Source organism: Podarcis muralis, chromosome 5 (assembly GCF_964188315.1).
Source record: "Podarcis muralis chromosome 5, rPodMur119.hap1.1, whole genome shotgun sequence".
NCBI classification, from domain to species: Eukaryota; Metazoa; Chordata; class Lepidosauria; order Squamata; family Lacertidae; genus Podarcis; species Podarcis muralis.
The window spans coordinates 4579830-4602296 of NC_135659.1; the positions used below are offsets into that span (position 1 = coordinate 4579830).

Below are 22467 nucleotides of genomic sequence, written 5' to 3' on the forward strand. Positions count from 1 at the left end.
CATGGCCTTTCCTGGTCTTAAAGGTGGCAGCTATGGGATGACAACATAGAGAGGAAGGGAACACCCAGCCAGCCTGCTTTTAAGAGCACTCACATGAGAAGCATGCCTACCCCCAGAACGGTTTCATAAAAATAAGTATTGCTTGCACCAGCACCTGCAGATATAACAAAATGGCCATGCCGGGGAGAGGACTGGAAGGTGTAGGTGGACTAGCCCAATGACTGGGATGGGAAGAAGATGGGGAGACACAGGGCCGGCCTGCATCATGCATTTCAACTGCTTTAATAGAAGCTCCATCTCCCTGGGAACTCAAAGAGCTGTATTTCTGTTAGGAGGGCTAGGAATCCCCCTCAGGCAATGCTCAGGACCTCAACAAAACTATAGTTCCCAAGACACTTTTTGAAGAACCTGCAAGTTATGCACTGTTCTTGGTTTGTGCCTGTGACAGAGTTGGGAGTCTGGATTGTGTTCGGTTGATTTTTGGCTGCATACACTGTTGTGGAGGGTGGGGTGATTAAAAAATCAATCCTCCCATCAGACTGAGAATATCTCCTCACTCACCCAGTTTAAGATATTCCCCCATTCTTCAGCAGGGTTTCTTTTCTTTCAACAAAGTAAGAGGCTCACGTATCTGTCAAACAAAGCTTTCATAATAAAGAAAACTGTCACACAGCAACATAGTGTCTGAGAGAAACTAAAACCACATGATGAGGCAATAATGAGAATTTGTCTCTCTAACTGAACTGAACTGAACACCCCAAGAGAGGGGCCAATTCCAGAGCACAACACAAAAGTCCCGCCCACCAGATGCCAGACATTATACTATTCAAATTAGGCCCCAGTGTTTTCCTTACATACACACCATGCCCTGAATGCACGTGCGTGCGTGCACACCCACCCACCCACCCAAATTCTGGGCACTGTATTTTACCTCTCACAGAGTTAAAATTCTCAGCAACCCTTAGCAAACTAGTGCACAGAAATCTGCTTCAAATGTGCTTTAAATGTATAACCCGCATGCAGCCTGTAATGTATGTTTTGGGTAGGAGGGTTGCAAACATATGCAATTGTTCAATGGACCAGTGTTTGGTTTGTGCTGCTGGGCTCTGAATACTTAAGATTGTGCAATATTTGAGCATGTTGATGAAGCCCTATCTTCTCCAGAAGCAAGTCTGCAGAAATAATGTGATTAGCAGACTCCTAGTTTCAATCACATTTCTGAAGATACTGTGATCTGCAACTTTCAAATGTCATTTCCAACATCAAGCCTTACAAATGAAGCTTATTTAGCTAGCCAGGTAAATGGTAGTAGCAATCCTATTGTTAACATCACTGCCTTTAACATTTTTGAGCTAGGTTTGCAGCAGTGTAATTGGCTAGAGACCCAGGCTTGTGGAGGGGGTTTCCTAGGAAAGCTACCCTCAGGACTTCTCCTTAGTAACCCCCACTCCCATGTGCTTGTTTGCAGACCAGCAGATAGCCTGCCCAACAGTTAATGGCAGGGACAGCCTCCTCTTAGCACCGCCGCCCCCCCCCCCCTTCCTGCCATAGGATTAGTGGGCTCTGATGAAACTCTGTGCTTGCCAGAGTATGCTGTGCATTTGAATCCTCTGGTTTTGTTTCATTTATTTTTATATGCTTTCATGTGTTCTTCATATTGCCATTTTACTTCTTTTGGAGTGCGTATTTAACAACATATTTGTTTTCACACTGTAGAAGACACACTTGAGGGAAGAAATAACTCAAACTAAAAACATGTTGATAGCAACAGCTGTCAAACCCGCAACCTCCAAGCAAATCACAAAGTCAATGAGCTCATTGCCTTGGAGTCTTCTTTATTATCACCAGCATCACTTGAGACAATTTTTTTATTTTATTTCTTGTTAAATATACCTCTGCAGGGCACAATCACATACAATCAATACGATTGGTAAATTACATGAGCTCTATCCCAAGCATATATGCACCAAAATGTCAAAAAAGTTATTAAAAAATGAACTCCACCCAAAAAGGTGATAATGACTTAAGAATGTCTCGGGGAGACTGGTACAATCCTAAAAAGACCAAAGGAAACTTGGCTTAACACCCCCCACCCCACCCCCGCACACAACCATAAAGAATGCACACAGATATAGAGGAATCCCACAACTGGAAATGGCTTGGGAAGTGCGAGAGAGGCAGGTTTGATGAACAAAAACAGGGAGTGAAATCTAGATCGAAGGCTGCAAGTCCATCAAAACTAATTTTAAAATGCCACCATGCTGCTGATAAGGTCGCCTTGAAGGAAAGGGGTCCATGGCTAGCAAAGAGGCTGCTTACATAGCAAGCAGAGACTGTAAGGCAATTGTAAACTCACAATAGGCAGCAGAGTCTGAATTTAGGGATCTGTACAGAGCCTGAAACTGTGATCTGTCAAGACAGCCGGCAAAAAAGGGGGCACTGCCAGTCCTGCTCCCCACTCCTAGCTGCCTTTATCTAGTGCTAAGCTAGGGGGATCTCCCTAACCAAATCCAGCTGTGGGATTCTGTTCCAGTTACACAATCTGGTTTTGGATGCCAAAGACTTGTGAGTATTGTCTGCCACAACAAACTAACATTAACGACAAGAGGGCACAGGGGGTGTCTTCTTGCAGACATCCCATGAATTCAATGGGACTTGCATGTAGAAGACAACCCCGCTTACAAATGGTGCCCAAAGTCACTTTAACATACACAGAAGCAAACAAATTTTGTTTATAGCAAACACCAAATACTCCACAGGATTCTGTTTTTTATATATATAAAAGATATGTATACATGTAACATCAGCATATCTAATACTTTTGAGAGAGAGAGAGAAAGAGAAAGAGAAAGAGAAAGAGAAAGAGAAAGAGAGAGTCTCTGCATTTAAGCATATGTTTTTCTTTTGGTAAAAAAAACCCCAAACTTTTGCCTCCAAAATTAGATACTTTTTTGTATGTGGGGAGAAAAGCATCAGGCGGTCATAAATACATAAGTTATTTAGATATAGGCAACATCAGAACAGAAGCTACCCAGAAAATGGCAACTGTAGCTATTAAGGAACTTCTAAGATACTATCATAATGAAAGCTGAGAGTGTTTGCTGTCTTTCAGAACCAAAGCCTTACGCTTGTAGCTTAAGAAATCAAAAAGCAATTTTTTTGCCATAATAAATAATTAAAACACTGTGAGTCCATTGGCAAATCCAGCACAATGTTTACCACAGGAATCCCATTGAAGCAGTGAAGGAAAGGAGCCATTTTCTTCTCCTTGTTACTTTGGATGTCATCAATATGTCCTCTCAGTGAGCTATCCTTTCAATAAGTACAGAACTGTCTCTGGGTTGATTTGGTGAAACAGGAAATAATTTGGTGTATTTAAATGATGAATATTAGGCAACTGATCCTGAAAAGGGTGGAGGGCCTTTCCTCCAGAGCTGCGTATCAACCCAAGACCAGCAATTACACCAGAAACCATTTGGTGATGCAGGGACATAGCAAATCTCATGCAATTTAGTTTACTCAATCAAGGCCATTGCTTTTAGTGTGTCTGTTTAAAAGCACAACTGTGAATTTTGAAAAGATTCATCTGTTGTGTTTTCCATATAGGGGAGTGGGAGAAAAGAATTGGAGGTGGGAAATTCTGTACCAGAATCTCAGTAGCTTGGTTTACACATTACATTAAATCATAATCTAAAAAACCCTATTACGTCATGCTTACTTACCGTGTTCCTGCCACAGATAAAACAAGCCAGACTCTGGTTTGTTATACTGTCCAAACCTGGGCTTGTGGTTTGCTTCCTCCAAATAAACCGCGAGTGGCAAGCCTGGAACCAGTCTTGGTTACAGCTCATGGTTTGGAGTAAACAAACCACAGGCTGGGTTCAGAGAACATGACCAGCCACGTTCTGGCTTGTTTTATCTGTGGTGTGGCGACAGAAGCAGGGAGAAGTGCCACTGGAACTTGTGAGCAACATGCAATGCCCTGCTCCTCATTCACACAAAACCAGTTTGTTTTACACTGAGATATAGAGTTCTGTGTTAACTGGACCCTATCAAGCTAAACCTTAGCATTCCAAGAATGAGCCTCCACATATCCTGAGCTTATGTACTCAATTCCTCCTCCAGAATGGTGGCAAGGAGATGACTAGAAGTTTATTCTTCCCATTCAGATGAGCCAGTTTATCGGTTGTCCAAACCGTATACAGTAATTAAACTTAACTATGATTCAACGACAGAAGCCTGGCTACTAAACTATGGCTTGAAGCTGGCTTGTCTCAAAAAAAGGGGTAAGAAAACAAAGTTAAGATCAAGCACTTTTTCTTGGTGCAGACAACATGGGGTGATATTCTACTAAGATTTACTTAAATTCATTAAATTTAATGCACCATTAGAAGAATTACACAAGGACAATTTTTTAAAAGATGATTTCACTGCAATTTGGGTTGACAATAGATTTTATGGGTATAGCCAAACATGGCAATCTTCTGGCACCCACTCCTCATACTGTATGGTTCCCTAACCCCCTTCTCATCTGTGGAAAAAATAATCCTTATGCCACTAGGTGGTGCTATAGTTATATGAATATTTTGAATAAAGGTTTAATTATTTTTATTACTTCCATCCATCTCAAAGCATTACTTAAGAATTTGCACTATATTTTGGGGGTTTTCCCATTTTCTGTGTGTATTGTGATTTAGTATATATTATTTCTAGTTTGATCCGTTTGTCATATGCTTTTATGATTTTGTATGTTACATTGGCCTAATATCAAATCAGTTATTGTGTAAGCTGCTACTATGGAAATTCCAACTTAGGTGTCTTACAGGTCCTGTTTTGCAAATATGATGTTCATTAGTCTTACGAATAAAAAAATAAAATAAAAACATTTTAAAAATAATAATAGGACAAAGTCAGGTCCATTAATTTCAGTGGGTCTACTCTGCACAGAACTTCATGGCACGATGCAGTTAATCTAAAACTGAAAGCTTTTGAATGCCTCTTTGCAGCTGTTCCCAGGAGAATGCAAACTCAAGGCTTACACAGGCTTTTTCTTGTAATGCTAAACATAGTTTAGCACGATGTCTGAATGAGGCCACTGATACACCTTTTTAAGTTCTTTCTAGAGCAAGTCAGTACACAGATTTGCTTCATAAGATGGAGTCAACTGCTGGTATTAGTCATTCACTTTCCTATAATGGGTGGAATTCAATGCAGCACTAAGGAGATTGTTCCATCAACGCAAGCATTTCTTTCTGCCTGCCTAAGGGCTTCTTTTCCTCCCCTGCAGACTGTTCTAGGGGTTCTCTCAACCCTCCAGAGCTGGTTGGAGGAAGGTGCAGGGGGAAGGAAGCCTCATGACACTAACCTGCCCTGGCTTTGGTTAACAGAACCAGGTAGTTGAATCTGCCGCTCATAATCAATTTCGTACTTCACAAGACACACTGTGCCAAGCAAGTATCTGGGGTTGTTGGACAACAGTTAGGTGATCCTCTCTGCCCCTTTAGATAGTTTGAGGCAAGGAAGAGTGTGCAGCTGCTAGCTTTCCTTCCACTGGTCTGCTTGCCTACCATCCACTTCCATGTAAGCTAAAACTGTAGTCTGTTTATAACAACAGGCAGGGCATGGGGGCAGATGAGAGGCTCAGGATGGGAGGTGCATCTGTGGTATAATTTCTTCTGCTGCCTCCAGATCTTAAATGAACAGGTTGGATCTCAAGAATACAACTTGGCAAATCTAGCGCTGGAAAAAGTTCCCTTCCGTAGACAGAAATATTTGCAAATGCATAGAACATAATGTAAATTTCACTATGAACATACTGATGAGATATGGGGAAATGACTGAAGAGTGACCTCCTTGAGGCCATTTATTTTTAAAAAGCCCATGCCTGCTTAGTTAGTAGAACTATGAAACCAAGTGCTTTTTGATTACATATGCTTGTCTTTATGGATTCATGTATTAATTGGTCAGAATGAAAGAGGCTTCTATATAGCTTTGCACATGCGGAAAAATGGTATAATGTGTCTAAGATACAACTCAATACACTTTCTGCAGCCAAGTACCACAGAGCTACCTGTGCAGTGTGTTTGCATGCATTTTCTTCTGCATTTAACTACGTCTGGTGCTACTTCTACTAAAATTCTTCAAGCTTCCTTATATTTATTTTTACTAGACCTCAATAGAAAATTTCAAGCAGGAATAATGACAGTAAACAATAACTTTTTCATAAGCCCTTTTTTGTTGCAAATTGTAACTTGATGTGTGATGGGAGAGTATTCAAGCATTAAAAAAAATAGAAAAGGGGATATATAAATGGCTGCAAATTTAACGAGGCTTAAACACACCACTTCCAAAATCTAATAATTTATCATCACTGAATGTATTTTTGTAAGGCTCAACAGTCATAAGCTTTTAGACATATTTACCAGTGTTAAGAGCTAAAAACACAGAAACCAAGTTCAATAAAAACTGGCTAAACCAGTAGGATGAATAAAATAAAAATACCCCACCCCCACCCCCAAAAAACCCAACACCCAAGAGTAAAGCACAAGTCTTTGGCTCTCCTTGAACAAAAAGCAAACAAAACAAAAAAACAAAACAAAACCAAAAAAAGGTATTTCCCACATTTATACAGACCCCCCCATTTGCCTACCAGTAGGGGCAATATCACATTTGTGCATCACTGAGTAATAACACCATTAGAAAAGGCAACTTCACAGAAGTTATTGGCTAAGCGAATTCATTTGAACGCTCTATTCTGAGGCAGCAAGCTTTTGACTGGTGCATGATCAGGGAGGGTGACAGGCACATCTACAGAAGGAAAAGGAACAGAAGCAGAAGAAGCTAGAGCAGTTAAATTAGAATGGGTACTGCAAAAAGCATTTAAGTTATCCTGTAAATCCTTCATAAACCTTTTACGGAATTAAATTTTGCTCTAACCACCAAGGTTACCTAGGGCAACAAAGGACCTCCAGCTCAAAATGTTCTAATAAGGTTTGAAGTGAACAGGGTGTTGTAAACAACAAAGTGGAAAGAAAGGAGTAATCTACAGAACCGATCACTAATAACAGCTATTAAAATTGTATGCTAAATGTATCAGAGAAAAATAAGCCAAAACTTAAGCACAGTATACAGGAACAGTGGAGGAGGATGCTGTAAAGGTTTGTTGACTATTGTGAAATACATCTATGTCTGTTTGCCTATTTCCTCATTGCTATAAGGCATCCAGAGTACAAAGGTTACAAAGCTAGCGTCAAGAGAGTCTGGATCCCATGGACAGTTTAAAGCCTAGTGTGTTATGATGTTTCTCTTAAAACAGAGAGAAACCGTATGAAAGGGGAGCGGGAACTAGTCCACTGGTGAAACAGCAACACCAGCAGACGTCTCTCTATTTCTCAAGTTTATGAATCTCCAAGCTCAAAAGATTCAGAAAAGAGCTTTTTGAATGCCACTAGAATATAGATATTTCTCAGGTTTCAATATTTTCTATGTCTCCTTTACAAAGAAGGAAGGATTCACTGCCAACCAGCTCCTTACCTTAAATAGTGCTGAAAAGTCCTAGCAAACTAATTTAGGAAAACTAATTATAAAAGAACAAACTAGATGAACTACAGAATTAGATTCTTCTACTTGAAAGCCAGTACACTTCACCAAAAAGTCACTGAAAAACTTAAAGCCTTTTCCTAATTCCTTATGTGCTCACCTTTGTTGAGTAAATCTTTGCACCAAAAAATGAGGGAAACAGGAAACTCAGCCAAGATCAATGTGGTTTGAAAAGATTAAACAAAAACCTTTGCTTGTGCAAACAGGACATTAACCTGGATAGGACACTGTGCACAGAGTACAGCCTGGGTGGGGGGATGACACAAATATTGAGAGATCTAATTCTTAAGCTCACATTCAGAGCGTGTACTTTTATAGTAGAAGCTTCTCAGTATCCGCAATGGCATTTTCCTCATGTTCTGCCCATTCTTCCACGTGCTCAATGAATACACCCATGGCAGGGTGATTAAGCCTCTGTACAAACTGCTTTTTGCAATGTCCCTAAGCAAACAGACAAGCCTCGCCATATACACTTTGTACACCCGTGGGCAAATTTCACAGACTAGTGAATGCATGTAGATCAGGGTGGCTGGACTTGCCGCCATGATGCTGCTCCCCTATACCAAGGGTGAACCATCTTTTTGGCCCAGTGAGGCAGATCCTTCTCTCTCCCTCCCCTTGGGCCAACGCGGACAAGTGGGCGAGGCCACCCACCCTCCTGTCAAAGTTGGCCCACAGAGGTGCAAAAAGATAGTGAGCAACACATCAGCTGATGCAGCAGTGGTCCCATCTCGCCTTCTGCAGGCCTTATGCATGCAGCTGTCGGCTGGGTGGGGGTTGCCCTGCTTTCTGCAAAGATCAACTGCCTGTGCTGGTTGCCTGCAGAGGGTGAAGCAGAAACCAGTCAAGACAGCGGAACTAAGCAGGACGAAGGTCCACCTCCTATCAGGTGACATCACCTGCTCACCAGAGTGACGTCACTTGATCGTCAAGTGGGTGTGCTTTATGAAATATAGTCTCATGGGCCAAATTAGAATCTTGGACAAGCCCAAATTGACCCATGGGCCAGAGGTACTCCACTCCTGCCCTTTATGCATGTTCCCAGTATTCACATTAAAATGACTGAGAAGTGCTGAAGTCTCTCTTCCCTGAAGTTAGAAAATTTTCTGTATATGAAATTATTCTAACAGAAAGCCAATTTTTCTCTTTTTCCAAGTTAGGCTCTCTCTGGAGGGGAAGATCTTTAAAAGATTGCTACATAATTTATGTACAAGGTTAACTAAATTTTGTTTGCTTGCAAACAAAGATGAGATTTTGGGCTAGGCCCTTCATAGACCTGATTCATTCAAAGGAGTTCCTGTGTTGTGAGAAATAAGAATAATAGTACTTACAAGCAAAGTTAGCTTGTTTCAGTGCTCTCCTGATATTACTCTTGCTTTACCGCACCAGGAAAGGCAGACAGGTGTGATGGGCTCCCTCAAGTGAACAATTTTCATCAAGAAAAGAAAGTATTTCTATCTAGACTTCAGTGGAAAGCAGGGCCAGGGGAAAGAAAGGTAGTGCAAAAGGAGGGGGGGGGGAATTCTCATGTTAAAATTCTGATAGAGTGGTGTGTGAAGTTAAGAGAAGCTGAAGATGATTGTTAAAATGCCTTTGAGATATATTTTCTCAGTGCCTCTACCTCCCAGATGTTTTATAACAGCTGCACTCATGTGAAAAAATTCTTAAAACATACCCAATATATATACAGATATAACTACATATATGTGTATATATACATACATATATAGATAATTTTTATTTAAATAAAAAAATGAATGCTCGAATCCCAAGCCAATACATGTATCAAATTTTTGGCCAGCCAGGTCTGTAGGGCATAATCAAATTCAATGTGAAATAGTATATAAATGCGGTGCCTTGACTGGGCAAATTAAATAATCACTACTCAACAGAGTCTTCTGCTTGGACTCTCCTACTGGTAGGCAACAGGGGGGCTGTATCCCCCCATTTTGTTCAATGTAACAGTAAGACAGATGCAAAATAGCTGAAGGTTGCTATGACCTCAACAAGGGTTTAAGGGAAGAAAAACAACCTAAAACAAGATTAATAAACTTCTGCTTTTACCCAACCAAAGCAATGCTTCAACTTATTACATAACCAGTGCTTTCTGAGTTTTAGTAGTCTAATCCATATGGGAGAAGTAGGCTTAAGAGATGTGTGGGAGCTTTTGCAATGGTTTCCACTCGCAGCATCTCTACCTACATATCACTTGGAGGGAAAGAGGAGGAAGTCAAATTATGCACAGCACAAGTAAGACCACTGCCTGCAACAGTGGCATTTTAAGGACAATCTTAAATGCAATGATGTATGCAGCAAGAAGAAAGGTTTTCATCCCCTCTAGATCCTGAAGGGTGTTGCTGTTGAGACAGAGTTGCTGAAAGTAAATCTAAGGAGTTCTATTATCTTGTCAATCTCTCCCATTACTCAGAGAAGCCTTCACTTTCAGAGACTGAATACAGCAGGGATAGGCAACTCCCCCACCCAAGACAGACCAGGGACAACCAAGAGCAGCTTTGAATGCAATAAAGATGCAGAGGGAACACAAAGTAAAGGGCCTGCGCTTCCTGTCTTCTTGCTTCTCTCCATCCCACCCAAACTATAACTTCTACAGTTCTCTTCTTGGGCAGATGCAGCAGCTTTCCCTGCATTAGGATATCATGCAGTCCCCATCCTTCCCAGAAACAAAAGTTAACACAGAGGTTGTGCTTTAGACCTGACAAAGAAGCAGAGAGACCCAAATTTCTCAACCTAACCCATCTCTGACAACCGAAGCCATTCTACACTGCAGTTTAGGCGTTGTTTTTAATCTGCAATGGCTGCCTTTCGAGCGTGCTGGGATCAATCAGTATTAGCCAATTTATGCTGCCTCACCAGAAATGGAACAGCTATTTCATTCTTATTCATGTAAACAGATCTGCTTGTTGAGGTGATGAATGCTTTACATGCTTTACAAACTGAAGTTAAAAACCTACCATGCTTAGAAAAATACAATGGATAACGGTGATGTACTAGCATGCTTAAAGAGAGTTACTTTCAGAAACTCTGCAACACATTTTCTGACAAGGCAATTGAGAGCTTCCTCCTCCATTGCAACACTTCCTATTTTCTTTTCAAACTCACACAAAGCAGTGGTGAGTGAGACTGTTTTGAAGGGAGAAGAAAAGAGGAAATTATACACTGGGTATGTAATAATACCAAAATAAAAGAGAAAACCTACCTCATTAAGATCATACAATTAATCAAACAGAGTGTGTGTATATATATTTATATATATAATATCTGTTTCTTTTAAAGCCCTGGCATTCAAGGCATCCAAAGTTATTAAAATAAAGTTCATTCACAGAACAAAAACAAATTTAATCTGAGTTGCTTGCAGATACTGCTAATTTTCATTTTTTTAATTAAAAAATGTGTTAATGTGAACTATGTGCAGGGTTTGTTCTAGTAGTGGTGTTGTGCACATTGTCTCAGGACCTGCCATTGTTGCAGCTCTTGCTCAGTGCCTCCCATTGTATCCCAAGGAGGGGTGAAGGTGACCCCAGACGGAAATGGAGAGGTGCTTTTGTTCCTTCAGGGAGCAGATGTAGGTGTTGCTCCTGTCCTCTGGGCATCCAAGTCGCCTCCTCCCGCTTCAGTATCTTCCGACAAGCTCAGAGCTGCAGCTTTGCTGGAGAGGAGGCCAATGCTTTCTTGCGCTGGAGCTGCTCCATTTGGAACATCACTGCTGAAGAAGGAATGCCAAAAGGGGAAATTAACAGTGAAGACAGTCAGGTAGAGAAAGAAAGAAACTGAATAAAGTTTTAGAAAAAGAACAATATTGAGAAGACATCTTGAATACAGTTGGCCATGGTGTTCCAAGTGGCCACTATCAATGACAATCAAAAGATCAGTACCGTCTGGTAAAATACAGAGTACTCTAAATACAAATTCAGATGAAGAGAGATTATGCATTCTGAAGGTAGTGGAACTGGTTTTAACTGACATTTGCTGAGTTCCACTATATCAGTTTTCTAGGCAAGGCACGTGGGTAGAAGCAAATTCCACATATAGTCGTACCTCGGAAGTTGAACGGAATCCATTCTGGAAGTCTTTTTGACTTCCAAAACGATCGGAAACCAAGGTGTGGCTTCTGATTGGCTGCAGGAAGCTCCTGCAGCCAATCGGAAGTCGCGGAAGGTGTTCGGGTTCCAAAGAACACTCTTTGGAACACTCACTTCCAGGTTTGTGGCGTTCGGGAGCCAAATCGTTCAAGTCACAAGGCGTTCGCCAACCAAGGTACGACTGTACTTTAGAATGCATTTCTATGTTTAGACATAAAACAATAATAAATCACTGAAACAAACGGAATACACAAGAGAATATATTGCCATGTTTATTTTAACATCTTTAATCTGCCTTGTTAAATTGCATCTGTTTGGACCTTCCATCTCCATTTAGGGAGCAGTTCCCCAATAGTGTAATATGTTACAACCACTAGAAGAAGAAGAAGAAGAGTTTGGATTTGATATCCCGCTTTATCACTACCCTATGGAGTCTCAAAGCGGCTAACATTCTCCTTTCCTTTCCTCCTCCACAACAAACACTCTGTGATATAAGTGAGGCTGAGAGACTTCAGAGAAGTGTGACTAGCCCAAGGTCACCCAGCAGCTGCATGTGGAGGAGCGGGGAAGCGAACCCAGTTCACCAGATTACGAGTCTACCGCTCTTAACCACTACACCACGCTGGCTCAAAGCGGAGCATAGACAGAGGTGGTAACTGGGCAAAATAAGTTTGACAGGCTACTGTGTGCTCTGTGACAGCATATATTTGCATGGTGATAGTGCACCTGTTGTGACCCACCTTGGATCAGGCTGTGACCCACCAGTTGAAGACCAGTGCTATTACCTGAATGTAAGTGCAACATCCTCAGCTGGTACCTTGCTTTGCTGTCCATTTTCTGTCTGCTTACTGGCACTCACTTTGCTTTTCACTTCCAATGAAGACTGACTCTCCTGGGGAAAGAATAGGAATACCTACAGTTCACTAAATGTAGGTAAGATGTTTTCTATGCTTGTTTCACAGATGAGGAATAGGATAATTGTAAAACCACTGCACAGACCAACTGACACAAAAGCCGCAGAGCAAGGGAACACCTGAGAAATATCTGCCCTATCCATTTGTTCAGGATACACAAAAGCACATGTATCAAGCAGCAAAGGCTAAAGCATTCTATCATCACAGGCTTGAAAACCACTGCCCCATTTCCAAATGCCAACTAACAGGTGTGGTGCCCAGGCTGCAACACAGTGCATGCAGTGGTACAGTTTTGAAGAGAAACAGCAGAAGCTCATCATGAGATCTCCTAGCCATGCTCCCTAGGAGAGTCTAAATATGTAACCGTGTTGATCTATTTTATGATAAATACCCAATTTTATAGGGATCAGCTGACAATTATATAATAGTGAGCTGGCAAAGGTGGTGTAGTTGTCAACATATGGAATTTGGCTGGGGAGACCTGGGCTCATATCCCTGATCTGTCAGGTGACATGACCGCAATCTGATGTATTGGTGCTTACTTCTGACTGCACGTGTTCAACTTGTACCACACACTAAGAATTAACAAAAAGATATTTAGTCTGCTGAAATGCAGCCTTTAGCTTTCAATTAGAAAGACATGCAATCATGCAAAGTAATATTACTATTTAAACTGCTAGTGTGAGGTAGGAATACCCACCAAGGAAAGAGTACCTGCCCTCTGCTTGAATACTTTCCTCATTCTCCAATTTACTCTATGCTAATCTATCCCAAATAGTAGTACAACTTGAAAGTCTCGTTATCTCCTCATTCACTTGCCAAGGGGGGGCAAGGGTGAGTCTTTCAATTACCCTGGCACTCTAACACTATATAATATATGATAAAGGAAAACAAAGCCCGAAAAGCTACAGAAGTCAGAATATTTAAAATCACTGTAGTCTCAAAAATAAGAAGAGTTAACACTGGCAGCTGTTATCTAGAATAACACCTTTGTGTGAAGAAGCACAGCTACTCACCCAGCAGCAGCAGTTTCTTTTTCAGTCTCCTCTGCTCACCCTACAAAACACTCACCATGCTCAGCTCCCGGGTTCTCTTCCCGATCTCCCTCTCCACCTGGTGCAGCTCCAAGCTCAGCTGTTCACTTGAGATCATTCCAGGCCACTTAGGAGGTGGGGGCTGCGGCTGGCCTGCCAAGGGGGTCGCCTCCCTCTGCAACAGCAGCCTGTTACTAACAGCCTAAATGCATAAAGCGAAGCACATACACAACTGAGCACAGAAAGAACACCATGCAGACATGAGGATCAGGCCAAAATTCAGGAGTATTGCTTGGTTCCCAAAACCCAACCTTCCTTCCTCTCATGTGAAATACACAAATTGGTCATTACTCCCAAGAATGTTTCACACACACATGAAGATAATCTTAAATCAGAAATACAGTTTGTGAAACATGCAGCCCCTTCCCCAAGCTTTGTGAACAATCTTTCATTTCAGCTTGTAGCATGGGTGGCGATGACTGGATCCATGCTCTAAAAGGATGTGAGACAGAAGCAAACAGCACTGACGTAAGACGTTCATTGCTGAATCAGGCCAAGGGTTCATTTAGTTCAGCACTCTCTTTCTGGGAGGAGGCAGCCAGGAGAGTCTGGAAAGCTCACAAGCGAGAAAAGATAGCGAGCACCATCCAGCTGTTTCCCCAAAAATTCAGAGATATACTTGGAACACAGAGGTTCCATTTAACTGTCACAGTTATTAGCCATTAAGAAACCAGTTCTTTGTGAAGCTATCCAAGCTAGATGCCATCACTCCTTCTTGAGGTAGTGAATCCTAAAAGGTAATTTGATGTTGTCTGAAGTACCATGTTCTTTTCTCTGTTCTGTCCCTACAGTCCACAGATTTCATTGCGTGACTGAAAGAGAAGCATGGTTGTGTCTCCTGTTTAAACTTTTTGAAAAAATCTGACATGTGCAGGGATTGGCCACCTTGCTCAAGGCGTCTCACTGATTGTCTGTAATCAAGTTTACTACATGCTGGTGCTGTGGTGGAGCTGAAACCAAGCATCTGACTATAGTCCTGAGACCCCACTCACCCACATCCTGGTTTCGAAGCAGTGGCTTTCTGTGATTTCTTGGAAGCTTACTAGAGGTTACTTAATGAGAAGGAGGTGATGGCAGTTAAGCTTCCTTAAAATATAGTTTCCCTATCACCAGTGATCTTCCCTTGCAACCTGTAGTTGCAGGAGTGGGGCTCATAATTTAAGAAGTGCTCATAAAGGGCAGCAGTGAGGCCAAATAGGCTTGGTAATCAGCTGGCTGCATCCTAGAACATGCCCCATGTTACTGAGCAGTGCACAGGAGCCTGCAGCAAATCATTCAATGTTGAATGAGTTGCTCCTAGCCTGAGAACCACTGTTCTAAAACAAATTATTTCTGCCTAATTTGCACTGATCTGGACCTAGCTGAACAAATAAAATAAAAGCATGTTGGTATCTAAATGACACCTGCAATTAAGAATTGAATTATATACGTATATGAAAATGTGTTTGAATGATTTCATCTTAAGTCTTGGCACTGAAGCAATATTTCAGAAATGTCTGTCACAAAACAGTTACAAGTCTCTTTGGTCTTTGTTTTTAACTTGCATATTATCTAGTGCAAAATTAGGTAACTAAAACAACAACAAGAACAGAGAGTAACAGTCATGTGGGTATTTTCAAACCATCCAATACTCCTCCATTGCACCATCAGCAAAGGCATGCATGCCAAAAGTAAGCACCGATTTCTCTTTTATTCTTGAACAAGAGCACAATATTGCCAACAAATGCATCTTGCACACGGTGGATAAAAATCAATGATTTTTTTTTAAAAATGGGTTTTTTTTAAAAAAAAATTAAATTGGATTTTTTTTATTTAAATCAGATTTTTAAAATAAAATGCTTTTGGAGGAAAAATCTTTTTAAAGATAGTTTTCTATTTAAGTTACATTATAGTCCAAATGCTATTCATCAGGAAATAAGGATTTGTTTAAAGTTTTTCATGTGTGCTAAAACTCAGTCTAAGTTTTTTTTTAATTGTTTAACCACATCAGTTAACAAACATGGATACATATGCTATAATATTATTGTTTTAGTTAAATATTTTTTTTAAAATTGTTATTAAGGAAATGATTATTTTTCTCCTTCCAATAAAATACAGCAGAAAGGTTGTCCAAATATAAACAAGAATTTCATAATTACCTGTCTTTGTATTTCTAATAGTATAACCAAATCAGTAATTTTTGATAGAACTGTAAAAACTACTCTGAAAATTTATTATTCCAAAAACGAAACCTTCATCTGGTTGTAAATATTAAGATTATACCAGCAAGAATGAGTCTTTCTGTTAAAAAATGATTAAAATAAAGTCTTACTGACTAGAAATTTAAATCGATTTGATTTAAATCAAATCCACACTGATCTTGCATCTATCATTCTGTTCAGGGAACCTACCAAGTTCATAAAAACCACCTGACTTTAGGAAGTCAGGCCTTCCTAAAATGAAGACTGCTTGTGATTGCCACTGCAGAAAACCTCCATTGAGGTAGCTGTAAACCCCCAAATCAGCAGCCACGATCTCTCACTGGTCTCCTTTGCAAGAACACTTCTATTCTGGGATGACTATGAGCTACAGGTATCATTAGTGTTCATTGCTGTTGTCAGAAACATACATTTTCACCCTAAGAAATCAATTCAACTGTACGATATACAAGATGACTTTTCAATAAATTGTGTATAACCATTGTTCAGCTTTAGACAGTTTGGGAAGATAAGGCCAACAAAAAATTATATAGGAAGCTCATTACCCAATGTACCACTACTTTGAAGACCAGAAAAATATGACAATAAAGTGTGTGTATGTGTGTGAGAGAGGGGGGGGGAATATAAAAGAATACAAAATCGGAAGTCTTTAGGCAACGGCAGTATTGGTGCCAGCATCTTTTGTAACTTTTAACCACACTTGAAATTCCTAAATGTTATGAAAACATATATAACAGAATCAGAGGAAAATAAATTATATCCCCACTGCGCTCTCTCTCTCTCTCTCTCTCTCTCTCTCTCACACACACACACACACACACACACACACATCCAGTTTCTCAAGTCCCTTACTGCAAAATGACTGGGGATACAAGCACCCACCTCCAGTCCTCGTGTCTGCTGGCTAATCTGATGGTTTAGCTGCTGCAGTTCAAGTCGAAGCTGCTGTTCCCTCTCAGATGAGGGCAAAGGCTTCCCATGGCCAGCCACGTCTGTCATAGACAATCTCTCCCTTTGATGACAGAGAATTTATTTGAAAAAGAAGCAAATGTTTCAGTTCTCTCTTTTCAAGGTGTTAGAAAAAACAAAAAACTTGTATAGTATGTTCACCTAAACACAGCAGGTTGGGATACTCTTACCTGTCACTAGGGCGTCCCTGAGAAGAAGGTATGTTTTGATGGGGTGAATATGGCGAACCTCCCCATGCACTGTGTGTTTCATAAGGGCTGTAATCTACAAAGCAATTGGAAAGGTCTATTAAAAAGTGCTGATTCAAATGACTTATATTAATGGCAGAGAAGATGAAGTTGCACAGTTGCTAAGGCAATGTACGTAATATTAACTGATTTTTCTTTGCTTTTGTGAAAAAAATGTATGTTGAAGAAAGTCTGCAAAAATATTGACAGACCTGAGTCATATTTTCCTCTCCTTTTAAAACAGCCACCATAAAATGTTTGGTAGCTGGGATGGGAATGAAGGGAAAGAATGAAGAGCAGTTGAACAACACCACAGAGAATGTTGGAGACCTTTAAAATACCCATTCCAGCTTTCAAAAAAGAAAGATAGAACTGCAGAGGGAGCAAAAAAACTCATCACTTCTAGCCTGGGAAAAGACTGCTTACGTAGGCTAAAGGGGTATTGGAGAAATCTACCTACTAGGAAGGGACGCGGGTGGCGCTGTGGGTAAAACCTCAGCGCCTAGGACTTGCCGATCGTATGGTTGGCGGTTCGAATCCCTGTGGCGGGGTGAGCTCCCGTCTTTCGGTCCCAGCTCCTGCTCACCTAGCAGTTCAAAAGCACCCCCAAGTGCAAGTAGATAAATAGGGACCGCTTTATAGTGGGAAGGTAAACGGCGTTTCCGTGTGCTGCGCTGGCTCGCCAGAGCAGCTTTGTCACGCTGGCCACGTGACCCGGAAGTGTCTGCGGACAGCGCTGGTCCTCGGCCTATAGAGTGAGATGGGCGCACAACCCTAGAGTCGGACACGACTGGCCCGTACGGGCAGGGGTACCTTTACCTTTTACCTTTACCTACTAGGAAAGAATCATCTTCATGCTGACTTTTGCATAACATTTAGAATTTACTTGTATGTCACTAAAAGGCTTGCTCACAGGTTTGCCACAGTGAGTATGCTGAATAAGTGGCAGTGCAGCAGGGCCATGTATCCAACTTGGTACAATGTATGTACCAAATGCCTCCATTTGCTTCTCTGCCCAAACTGCCCCTGAAATCACTGTACAAGGCAGAGCTCCCACCTACTTCATGCTGCAGACAAGCACTGGGACTCAAGGAGGAACTTCAGGCACACTCAAGGGTTTACGTCAGCTCACTGAGAATTGCTAAAAAGCCTCTCCCTGTGGCATTTCACAAACCCGTTTTTGGATTTATCAATTTTTGAGAAATTTGCCACATGGCATACAGGCTTTAGTTGAAGAAGCACAGGTACAAACACCAACTAGCTGTGGAATGTCTCCCAAGGTTGTGGCTGAAGGGAGGAAGCCCCTACAGGAAATTCTAAATTATTAGCAACTCCTAATTCTACACTTCGGGACTGATGAAAGCCTAGTGTAGAAGAAAGCAGGCCTCCCAAGGGGTACGCTGCATACCTGAAATGTTGCCTGGCTTTGTCGATGCCCCTTGAACTGCCATGGCTTGCATGGGACCAGGGTTCTGATACATCGCCTTAGATGTACGTGAGATGGCACCGAACCTTGATACCGTAGGTCGATCTCCAAATGGAATAAGATCATCATCACCAGTCTCTGCTGCTCTCCTCTGCAAATCCAAACGCTGGTCTCGCATCCCCTTGCTATCCACGTTCTGGAGGGTGGACCCAAAGGGTAGGGAACTATAAGCAAGATTCTCCATTTTGACTGACTCTTCTCAGTAAGAATAAAATTATCATTTCACAGAGAACTGGGGGCGGGGCATATGTGCAGAAAGACTCTGTTCCAACAAATTTCTTTCAAAATCTAGACACACTTTAAAAAATATTAACACCTTCTAGGATTTCTCTTGGCCCCTTTAATATTTTAATATTCTATAATATTGTATAATGTGGCTGCCCAAACCACTACCAAAGACAAAATAAAATGTTTATATACTTCTGTTCTGTTGAAAGGTTATACCGTTGGAGCCCACTATTCTCCTTCCTCCCAGAATGCAGCATCTCTCACACAGCTGAGGATCTCCAAGAGGAGCAGAACACAGTCAGGGCTACATCCAACCCCGTTCTCCACTCCTGGTTAAGCCCACCACCACCACACACGCCATTAAAAAATGTTGAAATGCTGCCCTCATTTTACTTGAGTGTAAATGGAGTGGCAGAAAGACAGGAAGGGGGGGCGTTTTGGCTCAGCGCTAAACATGCACACACAGGTTGATGAAGGAGGCAAGGCTAGAGCAGCGGATCAGACAGAAACACAGCAAACGGCCTTCTCTGAGTAGATACTTTTTTCTCACACAAGTCTTTAATTCAAAACTAATTTTTCACAACACACAAACAGTTCTCTTGTGACCCATGGTTCAGAACCATAACACTAACTTCTAGCTCCATTCAGACAACAACATAGTTTAGAAAAACACAAACAATGATTTGAGTCTTCAAATGCTCAACCAACCAACCAGCCATACTTTAGAGATGCTTGTCTGGTACTATTTTCACTTCTCTTCACACTCAGCATCCTAAGTTGACTCTCATTTCCATGGTACCTCTGGCTCAGAAACTACAAGCCATTCAAACAATGGTTGCAAATATTCTTCAGAGTACAGTCTCCAATTCTGTACTCTTGGTCAACTGCAAACCAATGTCTGTCAATTTAGATATCATGACAAACCATATGCAAGCCTTCTTGCCCATGGCTTTTAGAGCATGATATCTGATCTGAGCTCTGATAATTAGAAAAAGGGACCCAAAATTGCACTGCAACACCAGTAATGATCCAAAAGTGGTCCACACCTTTTAACAAATAGTCTAGAGCTAGGATTTACTGCATGCTAAAACCAACTTATTATAATCTGCCCTTCTGGTACAAGGTCCAATTTGAACAGCACCCTCTGGCACCGATCGTTTGGTCTTCTCTGCATGCTTACCCCCATCTCAACAAGTCCCACTGCTGCTGTGTCTTTGGGTTTTGCATCTTTGGTTCCAATGTAGGAGCCAATGGTTTCACATGACCAGGGAGAGTACTGGCTGTAATCATTTCCTTTGTATTTGCCAGCTACCTTCATATCTTCATCTATATACTGCAAAAAAACACACAAAAAAGAATATCATTCAGTTATTGCAATAGTACTAAAATTAAAATTTTAAAAATCCTATGTGCCTCCACTAAACATCTGAATTGACTCCAAAATTGAACTTGAGACAAAGTGGTTTGAAAGTGTTCAGACACTTCCAGTCTGGCTATTGCATATGGTATCTCTTGCATAAATGTGCATAAAATGTAAATAAACGTGCCCAACATAGCAAGCCTAGTTAACACCATTCTAATATTTAATGGGAACATGAAATATAGCTGTTAATACAAAAAACCTTCAAATATAATGAGTGCACTCAACGTGCCACTAAAATTGAGTGGCCATTCTAGTGGACTGGCTTATTTAGAAGTCAGCTCTAAAACGGGAAACTGATGGCACAGTATTTCTCTGAAGCTCTCATTACTGTGCCTCTAGCTCAGTTCAGACATGCTGCATCTGAAGCATGGTGGGCAAGGGAGAGAACGCCTTCCTTCCCCACACAATCTGACAAGACCCTCCTGCTTCCCAAGCCATTGAATCTCCACATGTGGAATAACATTTAAATAGGGTGCACATCTTTAAAATCAAATGTGCATAGGCTCAGATCGTGTGGACAATTCTTAGCATTCATCTGACATGCTGATCATGCTGTTCTGGCCAATGTATGTATGCACTCTCTCTCCTACACATGGTTGGATGCAGTGAGATTCTGGCAGGACATGGTTCAAATGCACCTTTCTCCCTGCATGTCAATTTACATACATTGTTCATTACCAGGCATGTCCAAAGTCTGTTTCGGGGTGGGCACCCCTGTTCATTACTAAACCTACTTCCATGACTACTGCTAAAGCAACCCAACAGCTATATTTTCAAAACATGTTCACCTCATCAGTGTGTAAAGAGTGAGGCAGAGTTGGTGATGGTGCAAAAGGAGGTGGGGAGATGACCTTCCTTTCCTCTAGCTGGGCCATGATCTCCTTTCGTCGTCGGTGCAAATCATCTAGACTGGGATGAGGCTGAGGGGGAGGCCGGCTATAAGGCTCCTGAAGACAGAATACCATTTTGAAAAATAATACTTAAAACGTTTAAAATTTAAGACACAATCAATTATCCATTCTACAAGTGAATCTAAAGCTGAAGCCTACAATCCACAATTGTTAGATTTACATCAATGACAAAGCACGGAGGGGGTGTACTTTTGTCCAAATTTGAAGACTAGAATCCTTTATATTTGAGCAACATGCTCCAAAGGAGAAAGCAACTCAGTAATACAAACTGGTGAAAACATCAAACCATTGTTTATGAAAGTGGCTTGTTTCAACAACTGGTAGTTAAGAAGAACCACAGCCTTAAGGTTGAGACAGCACACTAAATTATGATTTATCTAAAACACAAGTGGAAGCTTCCAACTTTTTTGCAGCTGTGCTAAAAGAGGGGTGAGGAAAGCAATCTATGGTTCATTCTCATACTGCTAAGTCGTAGCTTAGTGTGAACACAGCCATTAAAAGTTCAGAAGAAAGCAACGAAGACACTGAAAACTGTTAACATACTAATTTTAGCATGCACAAAGTGCTATGTAATAGATATATAGGTATTTCTTAAGTATATTTATATTAATAAAGTTATTTACAAGTTTCAAACCGCTTAGTGTATCCATTAATTAGACATGGGCAGTTTTCCACAGTGGAAATTATTGTGCAGAAAATGTTCTGGTCCACTGCTCCTAATAACTGCAGCTTTCATTTGAAAATATGCAACTTTTTAGCTCTTGTGGTTGCAAAGATACCCGTCTAAATAAAAGAGCAATGTTTCCTGAAATCTCAAAAGCCACGTGAGTTGTCAAATAATATTTCCATACAAATCGAAATCCAACTCCTATAGAAGAACAGAATCATTCTGCTCCTCCAAAACTCTGGAGTTGACTATAATAGCCTCTGCAATTCACTCCAGAAGAGGACAGTATTCCCCCTTGATTCTCTGCAGAAATTCAGTTCCAAGACAGAGACTGTGCTCTGCACCCTGTGTGGCAAAGTCTCCAACTATGTGTAAGTAAAGAAGTCCCAGCCCTCAAACTACAGATCGTTGGGTGAGGATGTGCTAGAACCCCACTTTGTATGCCTCAAGACCTCAGAGTCAGGCTGGAAGAAAATATCATCTTGTTCCTCCAACAAAAACACCTGTTTCTGGAGTCTAAGCTGCCAGGAAGGAGCGAGTCTTTGGTCACTGTAGAAGTATCTGTGCTTCCAATGGAAGCTATGGTTCTGGTCTAGAATTTTTTGAGTGGGAATACACTGCAAACTTGATCTCCCATTTTCAGCAACTGAG

General features: G+C 41.2%; 1 protein-coding gene across 6 annotated transcripts in view; it reads right to left on the reverse strand.

The window, feature by feature from the left end:
• Positions 1-1815: 1815 nt before the first annotated feature.
• Positions 1816-22467, reverse strand: part of RC3H1 (ring finger and CCCH-type domains 1) — a 69149-nt gene continuing 48497 nt past the window's right edge. The window contains exons 13-20 of one of the 6 annotated variants that reach the window (XM_028732324.2): positions 21027-21185; positions 19996-20148; positions 18510-18723; positions 17045-17138; positions 16788-16917; positions 13685-13822; positions 12485-12591; positions 1816-11320 (exon numbers count right to left, since the gene is read on the reverse strand). In XM_028732324.2, the coding sequence (XP_028588157.2) occupies positions 11170-11320; positions 12485-12591; positions 13685-13822; positions 16788-16917; positions 17045-17138; positions 18510-18723; positions 19996-20148; positions 21027-21185 (1146 nt within the window). In that variant the 3' untranslated portion in view covers positions 1816-11169. Of the gene's footprint in view, positions 11324-12484; positions 12592-13684; positions 13850-16787; positions 16918-17044; positions 17139-18509; positions 18724-19995; positions 20149-21026; positions 21186-22467 lie in introns of all 6 variants that reach the window. The other 5 variants (XM_028732323.2, XM_028732322.2, XM_028732321.2 and 2 more) reach the window with 5 other exon arrangements.